Source organism: Juglans microcarpa x Juglans regia, chromosome 2D (assembly GCF_004785595.1).
Source record: "Juglans microcarpa x Juglans regia isolate MS1-56 chromosome 2D, Jm3101_v1.0, whole genome shotgun sequence".
In the NCBI taxonomy this organism is placed as follows: domain Eukaryota; kingdom Viridiplantae; phylum Streptophyta; class Magnoliopsida; order Fagales; family Juglandaceae; genus Juglans; species Juglans microcarpa x Juglans regia.
Window position 1 is genome coordinate 11,056,821 of NC_054596.1, and position 23,081 is coordinate 11,079,901.

At 37.1% G+C, this 23,081-nt stretch overlaps 1 protein-coding gene across 1 annotated transcript in view; it reads left to right on the forward strand.

Annotated features, from left to right (window-relative positions):
- The first annotated feature begins 3,111 nt into the window (after positions 1-3,111).
- The window catches only part of LOC121248112 (beta-galactosidase 10-like), a 28,814-nt gene continuing 8,844 nt past the window's right edge, over positions 3,112-23,081 (forward strand). Inside the window, 14 exon segments of the mRNA XM_041146470.1 lie at positions 3,112-3,426; positions 3,936-4,031; positions 4,325-4,437; positions 4,593-4,659; positions 4,811-4,903; positions 5,986-6,022; positions 6,025-6,128; positions 6,972-7,060; positions 7,873-7,978; positions 8,230-8,317; positions 8,435-8,553; positions 16,827-16,991; positions 17,775-17,983; positions 19,493-19,602. Coding sequence (XP_041002404.1) covers positions 3,211-3,426; positions 3,936-4,031; positions 4,325-4,437; positions 4,593-4,659; positions 4,811-4,903; positions 5,986-6,022; positions 6,025-6,128; positions 6,972-7,060; positions 7,873-7,978; positions 8,230-8,317; positions 8,435-8,553; positions 16,827-16,991; positions 17,775-17,983; positions 19,493-19,602 — 1,612 coding nt within the window. The 5' untranslated portion in view covers positions 3,112-3,210.

Genomic DNA, 23,081 nt, shown 5'->3' on the forward strand with positions numbered 1-23,081 from the left:
ATCTCATCTCATCTCATTATCCAAACCGCATAAAAGATAGTTCAAGAGAAATAGAATCTTGATAATGTAAATGAAAAATTTATTTAGAATGACAATTTAATATAAAAATTGAAAAGAAAGACATCGAGAATTACTCTTCTTATTTTAGTAGAATAAATAAAATCAATTTGCGACTTCAAAATTGAGCTCAAAGATTTTAAGGGATCATGCGTTCTACCTTTCCTCTAGAATTTTTTTCATAATTGCTCATGCACTTTTGTGTTCCATGAGTATTTTTGTAGACTTAATGAACCAATCCATAACGTTTAAGATGTCATAGACATTTCTGTTCATGATGAATGAAATTACTAAGAAGCACATGTGATCCAATGCAATACTTCCTAAAAGAATAAGGATTTTAATACTTTTTATATATCAAGTGAGGCGAGATATGGTTTGAAAATTATTTTATCTCATCTCATCTTTTTTTCAAATATCATTTAAGCACAAATACTTTTTAATTTTTAAAAACTTATAAATATAACACAAAAATAATTCAAATTTTTTAAATTTTTAAATAAAATTTATATTAAAAAATTTATATTCTAACAATATTTTAACTTAATTTTATTTTAACTTTTTCTCTATTTTCTAAAATGTAATAAAAGATAATAAGTCCAATCATTTTACTATTGTTAATGGATTTTCTATCTTATCTCATTCTCAAATAAGACTGACTGTTGAGTACCCAATTAGATTTGGCCAATGAATGTTAAAATAGTTGCGATTGATGAATAGGTGTTAGAGACGTTTACATTGCTCCATCAGAAAGGAGCATAAAATATTCAAGTGCTGTTTGGATTCACAACCTACACAAAATATAACAAATAATTCAACTTTCATTCTATTATTTACAAACCATCTCAACCCATCTCAACTTATTTCTAAATCCAAACCACTCCTCAATTATTTTACATACAACCGGTATGCACAACCGTTGGGTAACCAAGTTTGCCACATCGGTCAAAATAAAAAATAAAAAATAAAGATCGGGAAGACGACTGAGTAGGAAGAAACACCTGAGAATAGAGATATGTCCAAACCCAAATCCATTTCAAAATCCATCTGTAAACCGAGAAGAAGATTGCAGCATTTCGACTGGAAAATTCGAGGTACCATCTGACTGGAAAATCCAGATTTTAGAGATAAGAAGAGATTGCGTCTAGGTCTAAAAGAAAAACTCTGCGATTTTGGGTATGGAAGAAAGAACTAAAAATATAGACTTGCGATCGACAATAACACAGACAAATAATACTAATCAAATCAAGACTCTCAAAATAACACAGACAAAATTTATTGAATAAATGTTCATTGTTGAATCCGGAATAAGAAGAAAATCAAGAATTTTTCTTAATCAAACTGAAACTCTCAAAATTTCTTTATGCCCCTCAAATAACATTTAGATCAAAAGTGAATAAGCGATCGCCACATGTTGAGCAACGTAGAAAAGTCTCTACAACTCATAATGTGAAACCTCAAATGAAATTCGGGAGATGAGAAATAATTAAGAAAAATAAGGTCATTTTAATTGACGATATTCGAAGGGACTTAAAAAAGGACTTAGGCTAAGATTGGAATAACACAGCACTTACATTTTTCCAATTAGTGTGTAAAAAATTTGGTGTTGATAGAATATCAAATTTGGAACAACAATGAAGTATCTGAGAAGTGAGCTAATCTTTTGGGGGAGAGGGAGGTGTGAAAACGAGAAGAGAATTCTTGGAGTTTTCCATTTTTCTCTTGCCTTCGGTCGAATTTAATTGTTGCAAGAAAATGATCCGATGGAAATGGAGATTTCAAGTGGAAAGGTGGAAGACTGAGGAAAGATGGAAAAAAACTCTGAAATGAAATGAAAAAATCTGAAAATTGGTGTCATTTACATGTTGTCACGTGAGATGCAGTTTCCTCACGATTCCTCTTGCCAATTTCAGTTTTTCTAAAATATTTCAACTTCAATAAAAAAAATATTGTTAATGAATCATCTTTTTACTTTTTAAGAAAAGTTACGATTATTTTAACAATAAGTTCTTTCTATTGTAGTTTGGATAGAGAAATAGTTTCATCTCATTTTATTTTATCTCATCTTAATATTCAAATATTAAAAATATAAATATTTTTATATTTTTAATTTTTTTATCTAATCGTTATTTAATTATTATAATTTTCTTAAACTTACCTATTCAAAAATATATCTAATAATAATAATAATAATATGCGAGGATTCAACACTGCATGCTTGAACGGAACCCTTTGCATTAACCTTGACGTAAGACTATGCTGCCACTTGCCAGAGGGGCGGTGGCACGTGGAATTGTCGCGATTTCAGGGTTTATTTTGGCGAGTTTGGCTGTTAAATTTAGGTGCCGTTTGGATTCGAAGATAAATTTAGATGAATTGAGATAAATTATAAATATTAATGAGATAGATTATAAATAGTAGTGAGATTTGTGAGTTAAAATTGATGAATAATAATGAATAGTAGTGAGATGAGTTGAAATGAATTGAAATGAGTTGAGATGAGTTACAAATACAAATCTCTCATCAGCCTAATTTTAAATTAAATTTAATATTTAAAAACTCAATTTTTAAATTATTAAATTCATCTTAATTCAAAATCTTTTTACACATATAATCTATAACATTTTTCAAATTAATATTTCTTTATACGTAAGATTCATAATTTTTTTTAATTTTCTATAAATATATCTAAACTCATATTAATATTTAAATATATTTAAATTCATCTTAAATAAATCTCACAAAATTTACTCTACTATCTTAACTAACTATTATTTATAAAATTTTCAATTCAGCTCAATTAGGTCTAGTTTATATTCGTAACTCATCTCAATTTATCTCACTATTATTTATTAATTTTAATTTATAAATCTCATTACTATTCATAACTTATTTCGTTATTATTCATAATTCATTTTAACTCATAGTCGAATCCAAACCACACCTTAAACTCTGACGAGAATTACGTAAGTTTAACCAAAACAGTAATATCACTGGTTGGACAGCGTATTAGACAAGACAATATAGCTGTCTGTCCTGACTCCGGTCGTGGACTCGCTTCCCCGTGCTGATCTCACTCAACAATTACTCGATGCATTGCTTTATATAAATAAATACACATGCTCTGTGCCTCTCCTCCCACTTCCCCCATTCATGGTTACAGTGCAGGGCTTCACTTTCAGCTCCCGGCCCAATATGAAGCTCTCCTTCTCTTTTCTGCTCCAGTTTACAGTGTTCGTGCTCTCCTGCTTCGCTCTCTCTCTTGCGAATGCTGGCAATGTGACCTACGACCATCGCTCTCTCATCATCAATGGCCAGCACAAGCTCCTCATCTCCGCCGCCATTCACTACCCTCGCAGCGTTCCCGCGGTGAGAGACCACTCTGTTCTCTTCTCCGCGTTTCTTGCCTAATCCCCCCTGTTTGGTTGCTCAGAGAAAGGATTATTAAATGACCTTAAATGATGATGTCCAGTACTGAGATAAGCTCACTTTTGAGAGAACCCGAGTGCAGAATGAGTACGCCGGGGAGGAGTTATCCGATTTTTCGACTAATTATAATTTCCGATTCGTTTGTCTTTTCTCTCTTCTGCTTTGGTTTCTAATAATCTGTTGGAAAATAAACGAAAAGAGAGGGAAAGGAAAGAGATTATTGCTATTTTTATTTCATTCATTTTGTTCTATAACAAAAGGTAGCATACTGATTCGTTAGCTTGTTTAATTTAACATTATCTAGTTCCTTTACATTCTCTTTGTAATGTGCAATTTGGATCATCTATCTGATTGTTTTCTCTATCATTTCATTTTGAGTACTTTTTTTCTTTTTGCTGTTTCTGATGGAAGGTAACTCTCTCTACTTATGTGCGTCTGTTATGTGGTAGATGTGGCCCGGGTTGGTTCAAACAGCGAAGGAGGGAGGGGTCGATGTGATCGAAACGTATGTATTTTGGAATGGTCATGAACTATCCCCGGGCAATGTGAGTGAGAATAAGACTCTTTCTGTATCAAAATAGGTAGCCTTGCTTTTTTGAGTTGTCTATATATCGAAATCTTTTTCCAAAAGTGGAAGTTCGTAGATCTTCATTTTCCTATATTACCTTCATATTTTTCCAGAAAGTGAAAAAGACTCATAAACGGCCATGTCACTTATCATATGTTTTTACTTTTTTTTTTTTTTTAGTTTGCATCTCTTCAGTAGATACATTGGTCATTTTTGCCTAATCATATTGATTCTGTTTGCTTCTTCTTCCCTTTGAATTGGGAATCCTAGTACTATTTTGGGGGGAGATACGATCTGGTCAAGTTTGTGAAGATTGTTCGAGAGGCAGGGTTGTATTTAATTCTTCGAATTGGTCCATTTGTGGCCGCAGAATGGAACTTCGGGTACGTTCTTGCCATAGATCACAATATTTTTTCTTTAGAAGAAAAACATTTTAAATATGCTAGGATGTTTAATGGAGTATGACACATTAATATTCAGACACTTTTAAACTTGAATTATTGCCTGGGAATTACTAAAATACAGTTTTGTGATGCAGTGGTGTTCCTGTTTGGTTGCATTACGTGCCTGGCACTGTATTCCGAACTGACAATGAGCCCTTTAAGGTATGAGAAGGGACTATTTTTTCTTAATATAGTGTTTCATCATATCATTTCAAGAACATTATGTTTTAATTACTTGTGAAACGTCTTAGACTCTTACTATAGAAAATTAGTAGGGCTTTTCTAACTGATTCTGCTACATGTTGGGGTTTAGCATTACATGGAGAAGTTTACAACATTCATAGTGAACCTAATGAAACAAGAGAAGCTTTTTGCATCACAAGGAGGTCCCATCATTTTGGCCCAGGCAAGTCAAACTTTAATCCTGAAGTAGTTTGTTGGTTTCTTTTTTCAGTTCTAATTTTTTATTTTTATGTTGCACCCTATTACCGGTGAACGGGATGGGGTTATTATCAAAGCAAGTCAACTTGTGAACTTTGTCTTATCTGCTCCCAGATCGTTTCTGCGTTATTTAGTTGGGAAAGTTGTGGGCATTGTGGCTCATGAACCTTAGTGTTTCATATTTTTATTTGTCAAGGCTGTATTGGGTTTTGGCCTATAGTAAATTCGGCAAATAGTCTTTCAAAAAGCACAACTCTATCCTGCTTATAGCATGATAAGATGTTGATGTTTTAGTACTAGAGGTTCTATTAGTAGCACACTACTTCCCACCATATCTGTGATGTATGCAGCGTGGACTCGCAGAAGATATGGTATTGGCAGCTTCTTGAAATTATCCACTTCTTAGCTTGAACTCCATCATCAGTTGGTGTACAACTTAAAATGACGATTGGAAATTTCTAAAGGGAAATATCGAAGATCCTACTGAACTTGTGTGTATGATTTCATGATGAATATAGAAATTTGATGCAGGGAAAGTTGGTGTAATAGATTGATCTGTTCTTCTCACTTCTCCATCCGTCAGTGTGTGATTGGAACTAATGCTCATTTCGGAAGTAGAATATATCCAATATTTTGTTGATATATTAATGGTATGTTGATCTAATATTAATGTAAGCTTAGTTACAAAAAATATATTAATCTTTAAAATCAACCAATTATCTTGGCTGTTAGAATTTGGAGGCATCGCTGGGAACTTCTTTCTAGAAAAAAATTTTTCTCATTTCTATTTGACTTCCAAATTACTGTTGTTTTACTAGGGAGTGAAAGCCAAAATTATGTTGATTAATATGTTTTCCTTTGTATACGTTATATCATGTTTTCAACTGCCTGTCAGCTCATTTGACCCCGGGCGTTGGCCAGGCTGGGAAGTTTCGATTCTGATCCTGTGAATAGAAAGTCACTTTTTTTCATCTGGTTTGATGTGTTTCTCCTGCTTATTTTGTTCATGAATATAGACATCAATCATTTATTTTTCTTTTCTTTCAGGTAGAAAATGAATATGGATACTATGAGAGTGCTTATGGAGAGGGGGGAAGCGATATGCGATGTGGGCTGCTAGCATGGCTGTTTCTCAAAATATAGGTGTCCCTTGGATAATGTGCCAGCAATTTGATGCTCCTGATACTGTGGTATGAGCTTTTTTTTTTAAATGAAGCAGTATTTATCTTCATTCGCAAATAATATTCAGAGCACTGCAGATCTTAATATCATGAACCATGGTTAAATGGGACATGAAATCATGTACTTGGCTGTGTAAATGCGTGATATCATGCATACCTATTGTCCTTAGTATGAGTAACATTGATTCAGTACTTTTGATTTACTACATGTTTTGCGTTGTGTACTTGTTTTTCTTAAATGGAATAACCTAATTTTAATGTAAGAGTGAACATCTTTTTAACTTCATTACTTTAGGCTTTTGGAGGTTCTAGTATACATTTCAGATTCAAAAGTACATTTTTGTTTTCGAGTTATTAAGGCAGAACACATTTGTTCTTACAGTTTCTATTTCTCTTACACCTGTCAAAACATTAATAACCATTCTCACTGTAAATACTCCAAAATGTCAACAGTTTTGATTTGAAGACCACTTATTTTTATCTTCTTCTACCTCACTAACCTTGCTCTTTATGATCTCTGTGTATGTGCATGTGCACGCGCACTCACAGACATGCATGCGCCCATACAGATGCACATATATTCTGTCATGTGCTTGTCTTCTTACCCACATGTCAAATGAATTGTCAATTTGGAGTTTTAGTTAATTCTTGTTCCAGTTGGTTATCGTTATTGTACTTGTATGTGACTTCAAAAAGTCCCAGCGACACTATATGCTCACAAATCACAAATCTTTGTTGAACATAGCAATTCTGTGATTTTTTATGCTCACTAGATTTTCCTTTTTATGAAATTCAATTCGGTAACATTTGGACCAAATGAGTAAAGCATGGCATTTCATATTAACTTTGCAGATTGATACTTGTAACTCCTTCTACTGTGACCAATTCAAACCTCTTTCTCCCAACAAGCCCAAAATCTGGACTGAAAATTGGCCTGGCTGGTAATGTTGTACTTCAGTTTACTTTGTTTTTCTGATCTAATTGGTTTTGTTACTTTCCCTAAATGTGCAGTATAGTAATATCTAGTACTTCTTTTAGGCAAGTTTGTGTCAAGCAGCTCCTTTGTGTTTCCTATTAACACATATAAGTGAGAGAAAAGGAACTAAAAGCAACTAGTTAATGTAGTGATGAAAGCTTCAGCCTAGGCGTTTGTGTATGCATATGTACTTTTATAAATACGTTTTTCTGTACTTGCATGTATCTATTTGTGGAATTGCTTGTGTATGTGTATTATATTGTTGTAAAGAGGGTCTATAAGTCTGTTAGACCTTCCATTTCACATTCATTTCTTTTAATATTAATAGAAGTGTATGATAGAATTATCACCATAAGTTATAGTATGTTGGGCTTGTTCTTAGTTTAAATAGTTGCCTCATCTAATTTTGCCCTGGAGTACCCAATACATGGTTCTAGTATCTAGGGTTGTGTATCTGGGGTTTACTCCCCATGGGTGGGTCTGAAGAGACCTTGCTGTGGTTATACATCATAAAAAGTTTTCCCTCATCTGCTGCCACTGTGCCCCTGCATTTAGATTTCTTGCATGTCCTAGTTCTTTCTGGCTTTCTCAAGTGATCTATTGTTAAGCTATTTTTTAAGTGCATTTAGCTGGCTCCTAAATGATGTTAAAATTTTCTGCCAAACGTTTTTGATCTGGCGATGTTTGAACTTTCTTGCTTTAGGCTGACTTTGTCCCTTGCTATTGTGAACCATCTTTCATGTCTTTACTTTGCAGTTAGTCTTTTTCCATTCTCAGGTTTAAAACATTTGGGTCCAGAGATCCTCATAGGCCACCTGAAGATGTTGCTTTTTCTGTAGCCCGCTTTTTCCAGAAAGGTGGTAGCGTCCAAAACTACTACATGGTATTTTAATTAATTTTCTATCCATCTTGAATTGTTGGGTACATTTAGTATAATGTTGTCATTAATTAGATGTTTTATTTGGGATTTAGCTCATAGTACCACATTGATAAAATCTAAATCATTAGGATGTTCAAAACGGACATATTATATCATCATGATCGTGATCATAATCTTATTGCTATTTTCATTTTAGTATCATGGTGGGACAAATTTTCATCATGATCATAATCTTATTGCTATTTTCATTTTAGTATCATGGCGGGACAAATTTTGGTCGCACTTCAGGTGGACCATTCATCACCACAAGTTATGACTATGATGCACCAATTGATGAATATGGTATGCAATCCTCATACCTCGTTCTAATTATTTATGCTTAATATCTGTAATATGGAAAGATAGTTAATTTACTTCGATTAAATGCAATATTGAGCATTAGTTTCATATGGCTTGTAGGATTACCAAGGTTTCCAAAATGGGGGCACCTTAAAGAACTTCATGGGGCTATAAAGCTATGTGAACATGCATTGCTCAATGGTGAGCCAACTCATATGTCCCTAGGTCCTTCTCAAGAGGTAATTTTCTCTAATTTTAGCTGTTTACATTTATCAGTGCTATATTGTTAAAATGATTTATTTTTTCTCTCGTTGTTGAACAAATCCAGACTTGTCCATACATGCAATCAGTATTTTAACAACTTCATTCCTACAATAACATATAGCGTGCTTGATATTTCATTGCTTGCTCAAAATTTAATGGCCTGTGATTTTGGAGTTGATGGTTCACCCACATATTATGAGATTATTGGCCTAATAGGTACTGTTTTCGTATCCTGAATGCCACCACTTGTCTCGGTTTCCTTTCTTCTTCTTTTTTTTTTTTAAATCTTTGTTTCATTAATTTTTTCATGTTTATTGGTTTAAGCAACTGCAAGATCAACTAACGTGTGTATTTTGGGGTAGTTGAGCTTGTTAGGAATTGGTTTATGTTCTGGAATAGATATGATAATGATATTGTAACCATGATGTTATACGTTAGTCTCACCAAACAACTGTGGATATATTTATACTCACTAAATGAACTAGCTCCTTCAGTCCACCATTATATCGGTGTTACTTATGTGAATGAAAATAACTCATGAAAAAGGAACCCCCTTTAATGTATAGAATTGTATAGCAATGACCTGATAATGATAGCAGGAGAAATCTTATCAAAGCACAGGTTTGTTAATTTAACTGGAAGATTTAGCTGCACTGAGAGATTTTCCAGTTCTAGATATGCAATGGTAGATGCGACACGTGGGAGAAGTTGAGTTTTCCATAGATGAGTGTTGTGATTTTCTCTCCGTACAACAAAAAAACTGAGTTTGAAAAATGACAATTCTTTTTCCGGTGACGATCTGGTGATTACATTGGTGAGAGTGTGATTGTTGTTAAGAGTTTATAGGCGGTTAGGATGGGATTCCTTAAACATGTGGTGATTAGAATCCAAGGTTTTTTCAGTATCAAAGGTAGGGAGTTCTCTGTGTATTATTGAGAAAGGCTGGAAGGTGGTGAATGAGTTGAGGTTTGGGCTGCCCATGGTGCAATGGGTTGCTAAATCCCTGGAACATTGTCAAAAGGAAGGAAGAAAGGACTTTTACAGCACGGCAAGGGAAGGACATTGTAGCTTCATCGCACATAGATGTTCAAATATTCGCGATAGTTACATGGCGATTGTGGAGTATGGTGGTGGCAGCAGGTGTAGTTTTATATTTATACCTGAGGAGAAGGAGGGTCAAGGATGGAGGAGCTTGGCGGAGGCAATGTGGGAGGCTGTGTCTGAAGGGAGAGGTTTTAATCAGAACAATGGAGGAGCATCTATGAGGCAGGTGGTGGCGGTGGGTCAACCTAAACAACGCTCGTATAGGGAGGCGTTGGTGATGACGAAACCTTGAGAAGGGGCGCAGGGCGGAGACAGGGGTGCCATGGCAGCTGGTAGGGACGCTGGGAGTGGAACCTAGGCAAGACAAGACAACGAGCATGGGGTAGGTAGAGCTCCTTGTAGTGCGGGTACAACCAATACACTGTGGAAAAGTGGAGTTGGTAGGTAGGTTTTGACAAAGGCACGACAGTGGGGGAAGTACACAATACGCTTATGGACTTGAGGACACAATTGATCGAATTGCAGGAGAACGTGGAGATGTTATTACAACATGAAGAGGAGAAAGGTGGAAACGTAGGCCTGGGCTCGCTCTCTGCTGGACCCAACAGTGTTTTACCAATTGGGCAGAACAACTTACTGTAGGTGGGCCGTAAGGTTGGGCCTCAGCCCGTGAAGCAATATTCAGGGAAAGACATTATCGGAACTTAGCCTGTGTGGCGAATTAGGCCAAGGGATGACCATGGGCCTTCAACTGGCTGGAGTTTGGTATCCTTGCCGGTAAAAACTCCGTCAACTGTGAGACAGGCTGAGGAGTCTTCGATAGAGCCACAGAGGGTGAAGGCGACGGTGGGAAAGGTGATGACAGAGGCCTCTGCAACAATACTTGACGGCTCATCCGAGCTAGATAACGCCGACGAGTACCTGCGTGCTGGATCTCAGGCGCATTTGAGCCAGATAACGCCGACAAGTGACAAGGAGGACGTTGCCACCGCTCCTTTGACCTTATCCTCTCCGGTGAAGGCTACGCAACAAATGGATGATACTCGAGACCTATTTTTGGAGGAAACAAGGGACATGGGTGCAGTGGGCTAACAGAATGGGAGCTTTATACCGTTACTGGGTCCTTCAGCCTGGGAGTATGATAATTTTTTTGAGGAGGGTGAGCTAAGCACACCGCTGGTTTTGCAGTGGGCTAACAGGGAAGGGGAACCCATACCTCTTAACTGTATGCTTCCAAATCAATCTAATGTTTCGGATTGGGTTCTGCAGAAGGTAAAGAAAATTCAATATTGTGTAGGGATGGAGTGTGAAGGTTTTGAGGAGCAATTTATGGCATTGCTTACAACCATTGAAGTTGGTCACGTTGATCTTAAAAAATCAATTTCTAAAAAACAAAGGGAGCTAAAGAGGCTAATGTGATACTAAAAAGAGGCTAACGTGGTCTCTTAGTTATGAGGGCGGTGCAAGTCGAGAAAGATCTAAAGGGAAGGGAATAACACCTGTTTTATGAAGCTAAAATTGTTTCTTGGAATGTCCGAGGGCTTAACGAGGCAAATGAACATATTCGTATAAAAAAATTTGCTTCGGGAGTGGAGGGCAGACATCATATGCTGGAAACCAAATTGAAATATGTTACAAGAATAATTGTTTGAAGTGTTTGGAGCTGTACATATGTGGATTGGGCTTATCTTGCAGCTGATGGGGCTTCAAGAGGCGTATTAGTGATGTGGGATAGAAGAGTGGTGGAGAAAATGAAGGACTTTATAGGGGAGTATACAGTGGCATGTTCTTTTAGAAGTGTGGAAGATAACTTTATGTGGGCCTTTGCTGATATTTACTGGCCAAACTTGGACAATAATAGAAGTATGTTATGGGAAGAATTAGTTGGAGTACATAGCTGGTGGGAACTACCATCGTGTATAGGTGGTGACTTTAATGTTGTAAGATTTCTAAGTGAACGCTCAAGAGATAGTAGAATGCGACCAACAAAGATAGAATTTTCAGAATTTATTTTCGACTTGAATCTGGTGGACATCCCTTTCATGGGAGGGGCATTCACGTGGCCTAATAATCATACGTAGTCTAGATTGGATATATTTCTAGTATCCTCAGATTGGGAAGCGCAGTCTTCGGAAGTATGTCAAAGGAGGCTGTCTCGTCTGTGCTCGGGTCATTTTCTTATTTTGCTTGATTGTGGTGGTATCCAAGGAGCGTCGGTATTTAAATTTGAAAATATGTGGCTGAAAACTGAGGCCCCATTTGGATAGTGAAAGTGTTTCATCTCATCATTACAATTTTTCCAAATTCCCACAAAATATAATAAATATTTCAATTTTTTCAAATCCCAAAACAATAATAATATAAAAAAATAATACTCCAATAATATTTTATTCAACTTTCAACTAAAACCATCTCATCTAATCTCACTATCCAAATGAGGCCTGAAGGTTTTGTGGACAGGTTCGGCAATAGTGGTCCTCATCAGTTTGCTGGAACCTTTAGTTTCATTTTTGCAGGTAAACTAAAAGTTTTAAAAAATGACTTGAAGATTTGGAACAGAACACAATCTTTTGGCAATATAGGGGAACAAAAGAAGTCCATATTGGAAGAGTTTCAGGAGCTAGAGAGGACACAGGAAGGCCGGGCTCTTTCCTTGGAAGAAATATCTCAAAAGTCAGATGTGGTTACTGCATTAAAGAGGGTTATTTTGCTAGAAGAGATTTCGTGGCGCAAAAAATCTAGAGCTTTGTGGCTAAAAGAAGGGGATCGAAGTACAAGATTCTTTTATAGAGTGACCAATTCTCACAGGAGAACCAACACTTTAGAGATTTTGAATATAGAGGGTGCAACATGTACTGAGGCCCCTGTGATTAGAGATCATGTTGTTGGTTTCTTTGAACACTTGCTTATAGAACAAATGGGGTGGTGGCCAAAACTCATGGTTTAGCTTTTGATTCTATCGACCCACAAGATGTCTCGAGGTTGGAGAGGCTCTTCGAGGAGATGGAGGTTCATGATGTGGTGAGGAAAATGGCCAAAGAAAAAGCACCTAGGCCAGATGGATTTTCTATGGGATTCTTCCAAACTTGTTGGGAAGTGGTGAAGGGGGATTTAATGAAGGTGTTTCAGGAGTTGTTCATGGCTGGAAAATTTGAAAAGAGCCTTAACACCACATGTATAGCACTAATTCCTAAGAAGATTGGAGCATCAAAGGTAAAAAAATTTTGGCCCATTAGTCTTGTGAGTGGGATGTATAAGATCATGTCTAAGGTGCTTGCAAACCGATTAAGGGAGGTGTTGGGGAAGATTATAACAAAACCCCAAAACGCATTTGTACGATGAAGACAAATTCTAGATTCAGTCCTCATTGCCAATGAGTGTCTATATAGCAGACAAAAATCTAGTAACCCGGGGATCCTATGTAAGTTAGATATGGAGAATGCATATGATCATGTTAATTGGGATTTCCTACTCTACTTGCTTGGGAGGTGCGTTTTTGGGGAGGGATGGTGCTCGTGGATTAGATGGTGCATATCAACAGCGAGATTCTCTATGCTAGTAAATGGAAGTCTAATTGGCTTGTTCAACAGTTATCGTGGTTTGAGACAAGGGGATCCATTGTCCCCACTCCTATTTGTCATTGTTATGGAGGTATTGAGCAGAATGACTTCGACGTTGGTTTGCAGTGGTTTCATGGCTGGATTTTCGGTTGGTGACCCCACTAGGGGTATTATTAACATTTTTCATTTGTTATTTGCAGATAATACGCTTATATTTTGTGAGACAGAACAAAACCAATTGTGGGCACCAAGGGTGCTTCTACTCTACTTTGAAGCGGGATCGGGTTTGAAAGTGAACTTTGAAAAATCAGAATTGGTGCTAGTTGGTAATGTTCGTAATAACCAATAACTGGCTAACACTCTAGGATGCAAGGTGTCTGCCCTACCTATGAATTACCCGGGTTTACTGTTGGGGGCTGCCCAAGGACTGTAACAATATGGGATACAATGATTGAGAAGACCGAACGTAGATTGGCTGGTTGAAAGAAACTATATTTGTCGAAAGGGGGTAGGATCACTTTAATCAAAAGTACTCTCTCATCTACCAACGTATTTTTTTTTTATCTCTATTCCTAATTCTAGCAAGTGTGGCGCTCTAAATTGAGAAACTGTACAGGGACTTCGTTTGGAGTGGCATGAGGGAGGACTTTAAATTCCATCTAGTCAAATGGCCTAAGGTATGTGCCCCACTTCCCTTGGGAGGGTTGGGTATTAGAAATCTAAAGATTTTCAATAAGGCATTACTTGAGAAATGGTTCTGGCGATATAATACGGAACCAGAAGCTCTATGCAAGTTGGTGATTGATTGTAAATATGTAAGTGTGTTGGGGGGGTTGGTGTAGTAGAGAGGTAAATGGGTAAATGGGCCTCAGGGAGTGGGGATCTAGAAGCATGTTAGTCGGGGATGGGAGGTGTTCTATCATCATACTAGACTTGTGTTGGGAGATGGTTCTAGAATAAAATTCTGGAGTGATATATGGTGTGGAAATAATACACTAAAAGATTTATTGCACTCATTATTTAGGATTACATGTGAGAAAGAAGCTTCAGTGGCTGATTTTATGGTGATAGTTAGGGATCAAATATAGTGGAACATCATCTTTAGTAGGGAGGTAAATGGGCCTCAGGGAGTGGGGATCTGGAAGCATGTTGGTTGAGGATGGGAGGTGTTCTATCATCATACTAGAATTGTGTTGGGAGATGGTTCTAGAATAAAATTCTGGAGCGATATATGATGTGGAAATAATACACTAAAAGATTATTCCACTTAGTATTCAGAATTACATGTGAGAAAGAAGTTTTAGTGGTTGATTTTATGGTGATAGTTGGGGATCAAATACAGTGGAACATCATCTTTAGTAGGGCGGCCCAGGACTGAGAAGTTGGTAGTTTTGAGGAGTTCTTTCAACTTCTGTATTCTGTGAGACCGAGCATCTAAGGAAATGATAAGATGTGGTGGGTACTTGTAGGTAAAGGCACATGCTCGGTTCGATTGTTCTATAAGTCTCTCACAGGTGTAGAACACTCAGTTTCCATGGAAGAGGATCTAGCATAATAAGGTGCCTCCCAAAGCGACTTTCTTTGCATGGATAGCTTCACTGGGTAAGATCTTGATGATGGAGAATTTGCAAAGACGTGGGGTGATCATAATAGACTGGTGCTGCATGTGCAAGAAGACGGTGAAACTGTGGATCATCTTCTATTGCATTGTGATGTTGCTAGAGCGTTATGGGTTGGGGTGTTCAGCAGATTATAGTTAGCGTGGGTTATGCCCGCCAAAGTGGAGGCGCTCGTGGCTTGTTGGACAAATCGAGGTATTCTACAAATCAAAGCCGTGTGGAAGATGGTTCCCATTTGTACTCTATGGTGCTTATGGCATGAGCTAAATGATAGATGTTCGAAGACGAGGAACGATCATTTGAGGATCTTAGATCTTTTTTTGTTAGAATGTTATTCCTATGGGCCATAGCTATAGATTTTAATGGTTTAGACCTTCATGATTTTCTTGTTTCCTTTTCTCCATCCTAAATAGGTGTTTTCTCTTGTATACCATCTTGTGTACTTGGGCTATGCCTATTCTATTAATACAATCGTTTACTTATAAAAAAAAGATGCGACATGTTTACCAAAATTGGAAATTTAAGGCATCTTATGCACCCAGTCTTCAAGTGATGGGGTTGAGACTTGAGAGAATTTTTATTATATAGAAAATGAGGTATCCAAATATTAGATGTGATTTTAATTATGCTTTTGGTATACATAGATTCTTGTTTATGTAGTAAGCATAATGGTGGTAAAAGTTTCCTTTCAGCATACATACAAATTTAGACATGCCGCCATGCAAAGAATGCCTGACCTACATCATATTCCTTTCGCAAAATTTGCTGGATGAGTTGGTTAAAGTAGGATAACAGAATTTTAGCTACACAGTGTGCTGAAATCGTAAGGAGTTATTTGGCAAGGAATAATGTCATTGGCTATGTTACTTACTTATATATATATATATATATATATATATATATAAACCCTTAGGGGTTGGCTCAAGTGGTAAAGGCCTTGGACTTGGGGGTATGCTCCCCCAAGTCTAAGGTTCAAATCTCCTTGGGAGCAAACAGCCTCTAGTGGCCATCGAACTGTGGGGTTTTTCCCTTGAATTACCTGAGGTGCACTTGCGGAAAACTCCTTGCCGAGGGCTTGTGCACCTTTGGGATTAGTCGGGACGCTGTTCCTGGACAATTGGTGCCAATAAAAAAAAGAGATATATATATATATATATATATATATATATATAACTCCTTTTGGCAGCATCAGTTCTGCAGTAACAACATTTGTGTTCTTGTCCAATCTTTGTAGTCTGTAGAGATCAGAATTCTTCTTGGTAACTGAATATTTGAAAAGGAATGAGAGGTTATGTCACTTTATTAGCTATATTGTATCAAGGTACTAACTGCATGAGCTAATTGTAATTGCTATATTGAATAAGCATTCAATAAACTCAGCAGAAATCATTGAGTTGTTGGGAAAAAAGAAAGAAGAAGGAAGAAAGAAAAAGAAAAGATGCATGAAGATTGGAGGGGGAGGTTGATGGTGTCAAGATTTGAGAATGCTAGGCACATTGGTGTGAGATTCCAAAGCGCTAATCATAGTCAGCATCCGTGTCATTACTTATATTGTGCTATATCTACTCAGCACATGCCTGATGTGGAATTCAACACACACCCTCATAATGCCCGTACAATTAAGATTTATGCAATTCTTCTCATTCTTTGCCATGGAGGTGTATTACAATCTTCCCCACTTTCTCTAACTTTCATTGAGGGGACCCATGTTGCGCTATGCAGGCTGAGTTTGGATTCTGAGCTGGAGATAATCTATCTTAAGCCATATTGGCTGTATAATTAGGAAATTGCACAAGCTTTAAAATGAAGAATCTTTTTCACCTTTAGCACTTGAGTCATTACAATAGAAGAATTATTTGGTGGGCATTACTAATAGTTTCTTTATGCTTGTAATTTTTATTTTCATATTATCTGTTGTCTATGATTGCACACTGCAGTGTGCCTTTAATCCGTTCTTTACAATTTTTTTTATAATTAATCTTTTCTTTACAATTGCACTTGTCTACTGAATAAACTACATTGTAGGCCGATGTCTACACTGACTCTTCAGGAGCATGCGCTGCCTTCATCTCTAACATAGATGAAAAAAATGACAAGACAGTTGAATTTCAGAATGCATCATATCACCTGCCCGCATGGTCTGTTAGCATTCTTCCTGACTGCAAGAATGTAGTGTTTAACACTGCAAAGGTAACTAATAATAATTTTTCATCCCCAAATTCTACTAGGCATCTTGCTAATGAAACCAATCTAGATGAATGTAATGTGTTTGTGAAAAGGTTTCTATTCAATTTCTGGAATGGTATAAACGTGCGCCAAGTGCCAACAATGTTTTTTTTTTTTTTTTTAAAAGTAATGAAGCTTCATTAAAAATGCAAAAGGTCTTAGCATCTTTACTAGTGATAATATGAATTTGTACTCATAGGCTTGCAGAATTTACAGCTAACAACTGAAACCCAACTTTTGTAGATACATTTATGCACAAGTCAATTATATGGAAAAAATACACTTTGCACTCTCAAACTACCATTGGTTTTACATTTTCACCCCAAACTACAAAAACTGATATATTGCATTCCCAAACCACTAAAAACTGGCTCTTTGCACCCTAATTCAATTATGACCATTGAAATGAATGAAATATAGGTGATGTGGCACAATTTTGATGGTCAGATCTTAATGGAGGGTGAGAAGTGTTAGCTTTTGGTAGTTGGGGGCAAAATGCAAAATCCTTAGTAATTTAAGGGTTCAAAGTGTATTTATCCCCAATTATATTATTTGTACTATCTGGATTTATGCATCTATTCTGCTCACTTCTTTGACTGAATACAAGTAACAAGTGCACTTCATTTCAGATTATGTTGTTTTGACAGTTAATATCAAAACAAACTGCTAAAATAATGGTGATGAAGTAGGTCTTAAGGATCTCATTCACTGAACAAGTCTTTGCACTTCAACGTGAAATTTTAACAGGTTAGAGCTCAGACCACTGTAGTGGAAATGGTAGCAGAGGATTTGCAACCATCAGTGGCATCACCAGATAAAGGCGTGAAAGCTCTTAAGTGGGAAATATTTGTGGAGAAAGTTGGGGTTTGGGGAGAAGCTGATTTCATTAAAAATGGCTTTGTAGATCACATCAATACCACAAAAGACGTCACTGATTACCTCTGGTATACAACAAGGTTTGTCTTGCTAAAAAAGATCAAATCATATCTTAATTCGTGAAAATGTTGTTTTTGTCACAACTTCTTGTTTTTCTCTTTTTTAAGTTTTTTTTGCATTAGGAAAGCAAAAGCATCTTGTGAGTTGGAATTTGTATCTAGGGTTTGGATAAAAAGATGAAGGGAAAGAAGAGAGAACAACTATTTTTGATTGGTAATGCAATTCTATTAAAAGTGCAGAGGGTGCAACCAAGTACATAGGAAGTATACAAAAGGATACACCCAACTAGCAAAGAGAAGAAAAGGAGAAAAAAATCTGTAAGTGCTAGAAAATTGGAGAGTTAAGAACTGTTGTGAGCAGCCATTCGAAGATAGAGGGTGCTGAATATTAGGGCTTTTTAACTTTGTCACAATTCTGTCATGGTCTTCAAAATTTTGGGCATTGTGTTCTTGCCAAATGCACTATATTAGGCACGGAGGGACCATCATCCAAACTTATGAGTTTCAATGACTTCTAAAAGAAGAAAGAAGAAATTCATACAAACAGTTCGAGAATGTTACTTATCTCTCTTCACCTATATGTTTTTTTATTACTAAATAGTTTAAAATTGCAAAAAAAAAAAAAAAAAAAAAAAAAGAAGAAGAAGAAGAAGAAGAAGAAGAAGAAGAAAGAAGATTCCATATGCTAACATTCGCTCTCCATTTTTTTTAATGAGCAACACGTGCTCTCAAGTTGGTGCATAGATATCTTTCATGCCCAACTTGCGTACAATATAATGAGGACACCTACTGGTATGACCTTTAGTGAACAAATTGGTCCAATGTTCCTTTGATGTCAATAAAAGGCATGCATATCAACTCTTCCTTTCTTTAGCTTCTTTTCAAAGAGAAATTGGAAGCATACAGTCATATGAAACAAATTTGGATATACGATGTTCGGTAAAAGCCCAAACTCATTTTCAAGAGCAATTGGAGTATTAGCACCATCACATAGAAGGATTACAAATACCAGAAGACTCACCATCAGATGATGGAGAAGATATTAGAGAATGCACCAGACTTGGGGTGCACATTGGTGGTAATATACTTGTTGAGGCCAACAACATTTCGAGGAGCAAATTGATTAAGATTAGTGGCCTGAGTAATTGAGAGGGGTTTTCCAATAAAAACCTTCAAAGGCATATGGTTGATAGGCTGTTGTAAGAATAAATCACCTCCAAATCACTTGGGAGCACTAGTGGTGAATAGCAGTGCATGAATCAGATTGAATTTTCACAAGAGAGCCAGGCATGGGTTTCCTGTGCTTCTACCTCGTGTTTCCTTTATGGGTTTAAAAAAATGGTTTCTTTATGGAACTTATGTACTTTACTGGGTCTGTTCTACTTGCTTCTATATTTTTTTTTGCTAAATTGCTTCTATATGTTATAAGCATATGATCATACATAACGTAGTTGACATGCAAGGTAATGAATCATTTGAGATAGAACTGGAGTTGAAGTAGATTTTGAGTTGTACTATTCTTCATGGCAGCATATTTGTTAGTGAAAATGAAGCCTTCTTAAAGAAGGGAAGCCAGCCAGTTCTTTTTATTGAATCAAAGGGTCATGCCCTACATGCTTTTGTGAATCAGAAACTTGAAGGTTAGTATCCATTTTGTCAAACGTTTTATTTTTAGCAGCATACCTTAACCTGTGACTCAATTGATGTCGTTTGCAGAGCAAAGCAGTATGCAAATTTAAAATTCCCATTTTACGTCCCATTACTTTCATTTGCATATGATGCGTAGTGCTAGTTTAAAATGATTTAACTGAAATTGCTAAAAACAACTCAACCTATGATTTAAGTGAAACATTGGCTGTTTTGAGATGAAGCTCGGGAATTTGCTGCTCCCCCCCCCCCCCCCCCCCCCCCCCCCCCCCCCCCCAAAAAAAAAATGTAGGGATTTTGCTTGAGGATTTGTTCTCTGTTAAGGTATTCCACATTATGCTTGCTGCTTATGTAATTTTTGAATGTTTGGATAGCATTTTGAGACTTTGATGCTACATTTGAAATTAATCTCAATTCACAATTTCTAAGCTTTGTTTTTAACTATTCAAGTTCCTAGTTAGTATAAATTATTATTTTTTGATAAGTTGAAAATTTTATTAAGCATAATGTAATCGGTGAAGTCCAAGTACACATGAAGTATACAAAAGAAACACCCAGTTACATTTTAAAACTAGAAAAATGAAGACAAGAACTCGTTTACAGCCCCACCCTTGAGTACAATAGCAGAGAACCAGCTAAGTAGAGTGCTTATAAAAAACTTCCAAAATGCATCTCTATTGCGTTCCCGATCATTAAAGTACCTCTCATTTCTCTCCAACCAAATACACCACATAATACACAGAGGCATCATTTTCCATGCTGCTGCTTCTGGCATAACCCAGCTCAGCCCAACCCTTCCAAACACTCCATCCCACAGCACTTTAACCATTTCACAATAGAGTAGTAGATGGTTCACTGATTCCGCTTCTTTCTTGCACATAAAGCACCAATCCAAAACAATCATTCTGCGCTTCCTCAAGTTATCTATAGTCTGAATATTCCCTATTGCTGATGTCCATACGAAAAAAGCCACCCTTGACGGAACATGAGCCTTCCAAATCCTCTTCCAAGGAAAGCCAATATGGTGCTGATTTAGTATCACCTTATAATAAGACCGAACTGTAAACTTTTTAGAGGCTGTTTGTCTCCAGCATAGTTGGTCCCTGCCCTGTCTTCTTATCTCCACTGAATACAACAGTCTAAAAAAATCAGTAACCTCCTCTACTTCCCAATCCTGGGTAGATCTGGATAAGCCTACATCCCAAAGCACCACTCCATTGGAAAAACCCATCACCTCAGAAACTGAAGCTTGCTTATTAGTCGCCAATCTGAAAACAACCGGAAATGCTCTAGACAATTCAATATCCCCACACCAAACATCAGACCAAAATCTGATTTTTGAACCATCACCAACTGAGAAGTTGTTTCAGGAAGCAACCCCAACCTTTCCTAATAAACTTTCATAGACTCACTCCATATGAATCCTACACTCCTTGGTACACCATCCTCCCCAATCACTACCATACTTTCGATCGATCACCCCCCTTCACAATGCTTCCTCTTCCCCATGGTATCTCCATAGCCACTTCCCCAACGCCTTATTAAAACTACATAAACTATGAATACCCAAACCTCCATCAGCAATCGGGCAACAAACTTTTTTCCAACTCACTAAGGGAGTTTTAGTCTCCTCTCCCAGGCCTCCCCATAAAAAATCTCTATACAATTTTTCAATACGGTTGGCCACACCAACTGGTAAAGGGAATAAAGAAAGGAAGTAGGTAGGGATATTAATGAGAGTACTCTTTATAAGAGTAATCCTACCTCCTTTAGATAAGTATGTCATTTTCCAAGCTGCCAACTTCCTCTCTATCTTCTATACCACCCCATCCCAAATGTGTTTGGCCTTAAAAGATGCCCCTAGCGGTAGTCCCAAATATTTTATGGGCAGAAAAGCAACTTTGCACCCCAGAAATTCTGCCAAGTGATGAATGTTATGGACCTCTCCCACCGGTACCAACTCCGATTTACTTAAATTCACTTTTAATCCCGAGATGGCTTGAAAACACAGCAGGATAGCCCTCAAAACTTGAATTTGTTCCCCAATTTTTCAAGTAAGGATAGCATATTATTTTCAGTTTTTAACATCTCAATAGCATTGTTACGTCTATGAGAATTAGCCATTTTATGGAAGAAGCTAGTGCCCATATCTCCCTCTTTAAGCCAAAAAACTCTTGACTTTTGCCTCCATGATATTTCTTCCCTCAAAAGAACCCTCTCAAGTTCTATTTTTACTTCGTTCTTCCTAGACAAACTCCCCTCACTATCCCCATCAGCTTCCAAGGATTGAAGCTCTTCCCAAAGGGCTTTTTTCTGCTGCTCAACATTCCCAAAAACCTCCTTATTCCATATCTTCAAATCAGCTTTTAAAGCTTTGAGTTTACTTGCCAAAACAAAACTAGGAGTCCCCTCAAACTAGTATGACAACCACCAACTTTTTACCTTATCAACGAAGCCCTCCACTTCTAGCCATATATTCTCAAACTTAAAGTACCTTTTGCCCTCATGAATACCCCCACACTCAAGAATAATGGGAAAGTGGTCCGATCCTACCCTTGGAAATTGTTTTTGGCACAACTTCAGATAATGAGCTTCCCACGACGATGATACTAAAAATCTGTCCAATCTTGAATCGCCTCTAGAATTGGACCACGTATACTCAGCCCCCACCAACGGCAAATCCAGCAGTTCCAAGTCAAAAATCAGCTGTGAGAAAACCTCCATAGCTGTAGTCATCGAAGATAGACCCTCCCGCTCACTTGGGAATCGAACTATATTGAAATCCCCACATATGCACCAAGGAAGATCCCACACAGAATACAACCCTGATATTTCATCCCACAGCAAGTTCCTATCCCGATCCCTATTGGGACCATATACACTTGCTAATGCCCAAGACCACCCATCCTCCACGTTTCTTAATACACATGCCACGAAGTAACAAGTAATCTCCAATGCACTCTCCTACCATCTTGACAACTCTACTATCCCACATGACTAGTACTCCACCAGAAGCACCCGAAGAGGCTAAATTAGTCCAGCCTACAAACGAACCTCTCCACAAGCTACTAATTACATTCCTGTCAAGACTTTCCAATTTTGTTTCTTGGAGGCATACAATAACGATCTTCCAACTATGAATAATGGATCTAATGCGGAGGCGTTTATTAACATTATTAATCCCCCTTACATTCCAAGACATTATTTTAGGCTTCATTAACTAAAATAGCTTCCCTCCCCTTAGATCTGTTCCTCCCCGAAGTACCCTCCTTATTGTCATAATTAATAGAACAATGTAATCTTTTCAACTCCCACTTCTTTCTCACAGATGACTTCTCAACCGTGGATTGACCAGCTTCAATAGCAACTAAAAGTGCCCTCAATTATTCTTCATAACCATCATAAAAGAAACCCACACAGCTTTGAATCTTCTCCACTTGTTTAAAAACCCAATCTGAGGTTTCCTCGGACA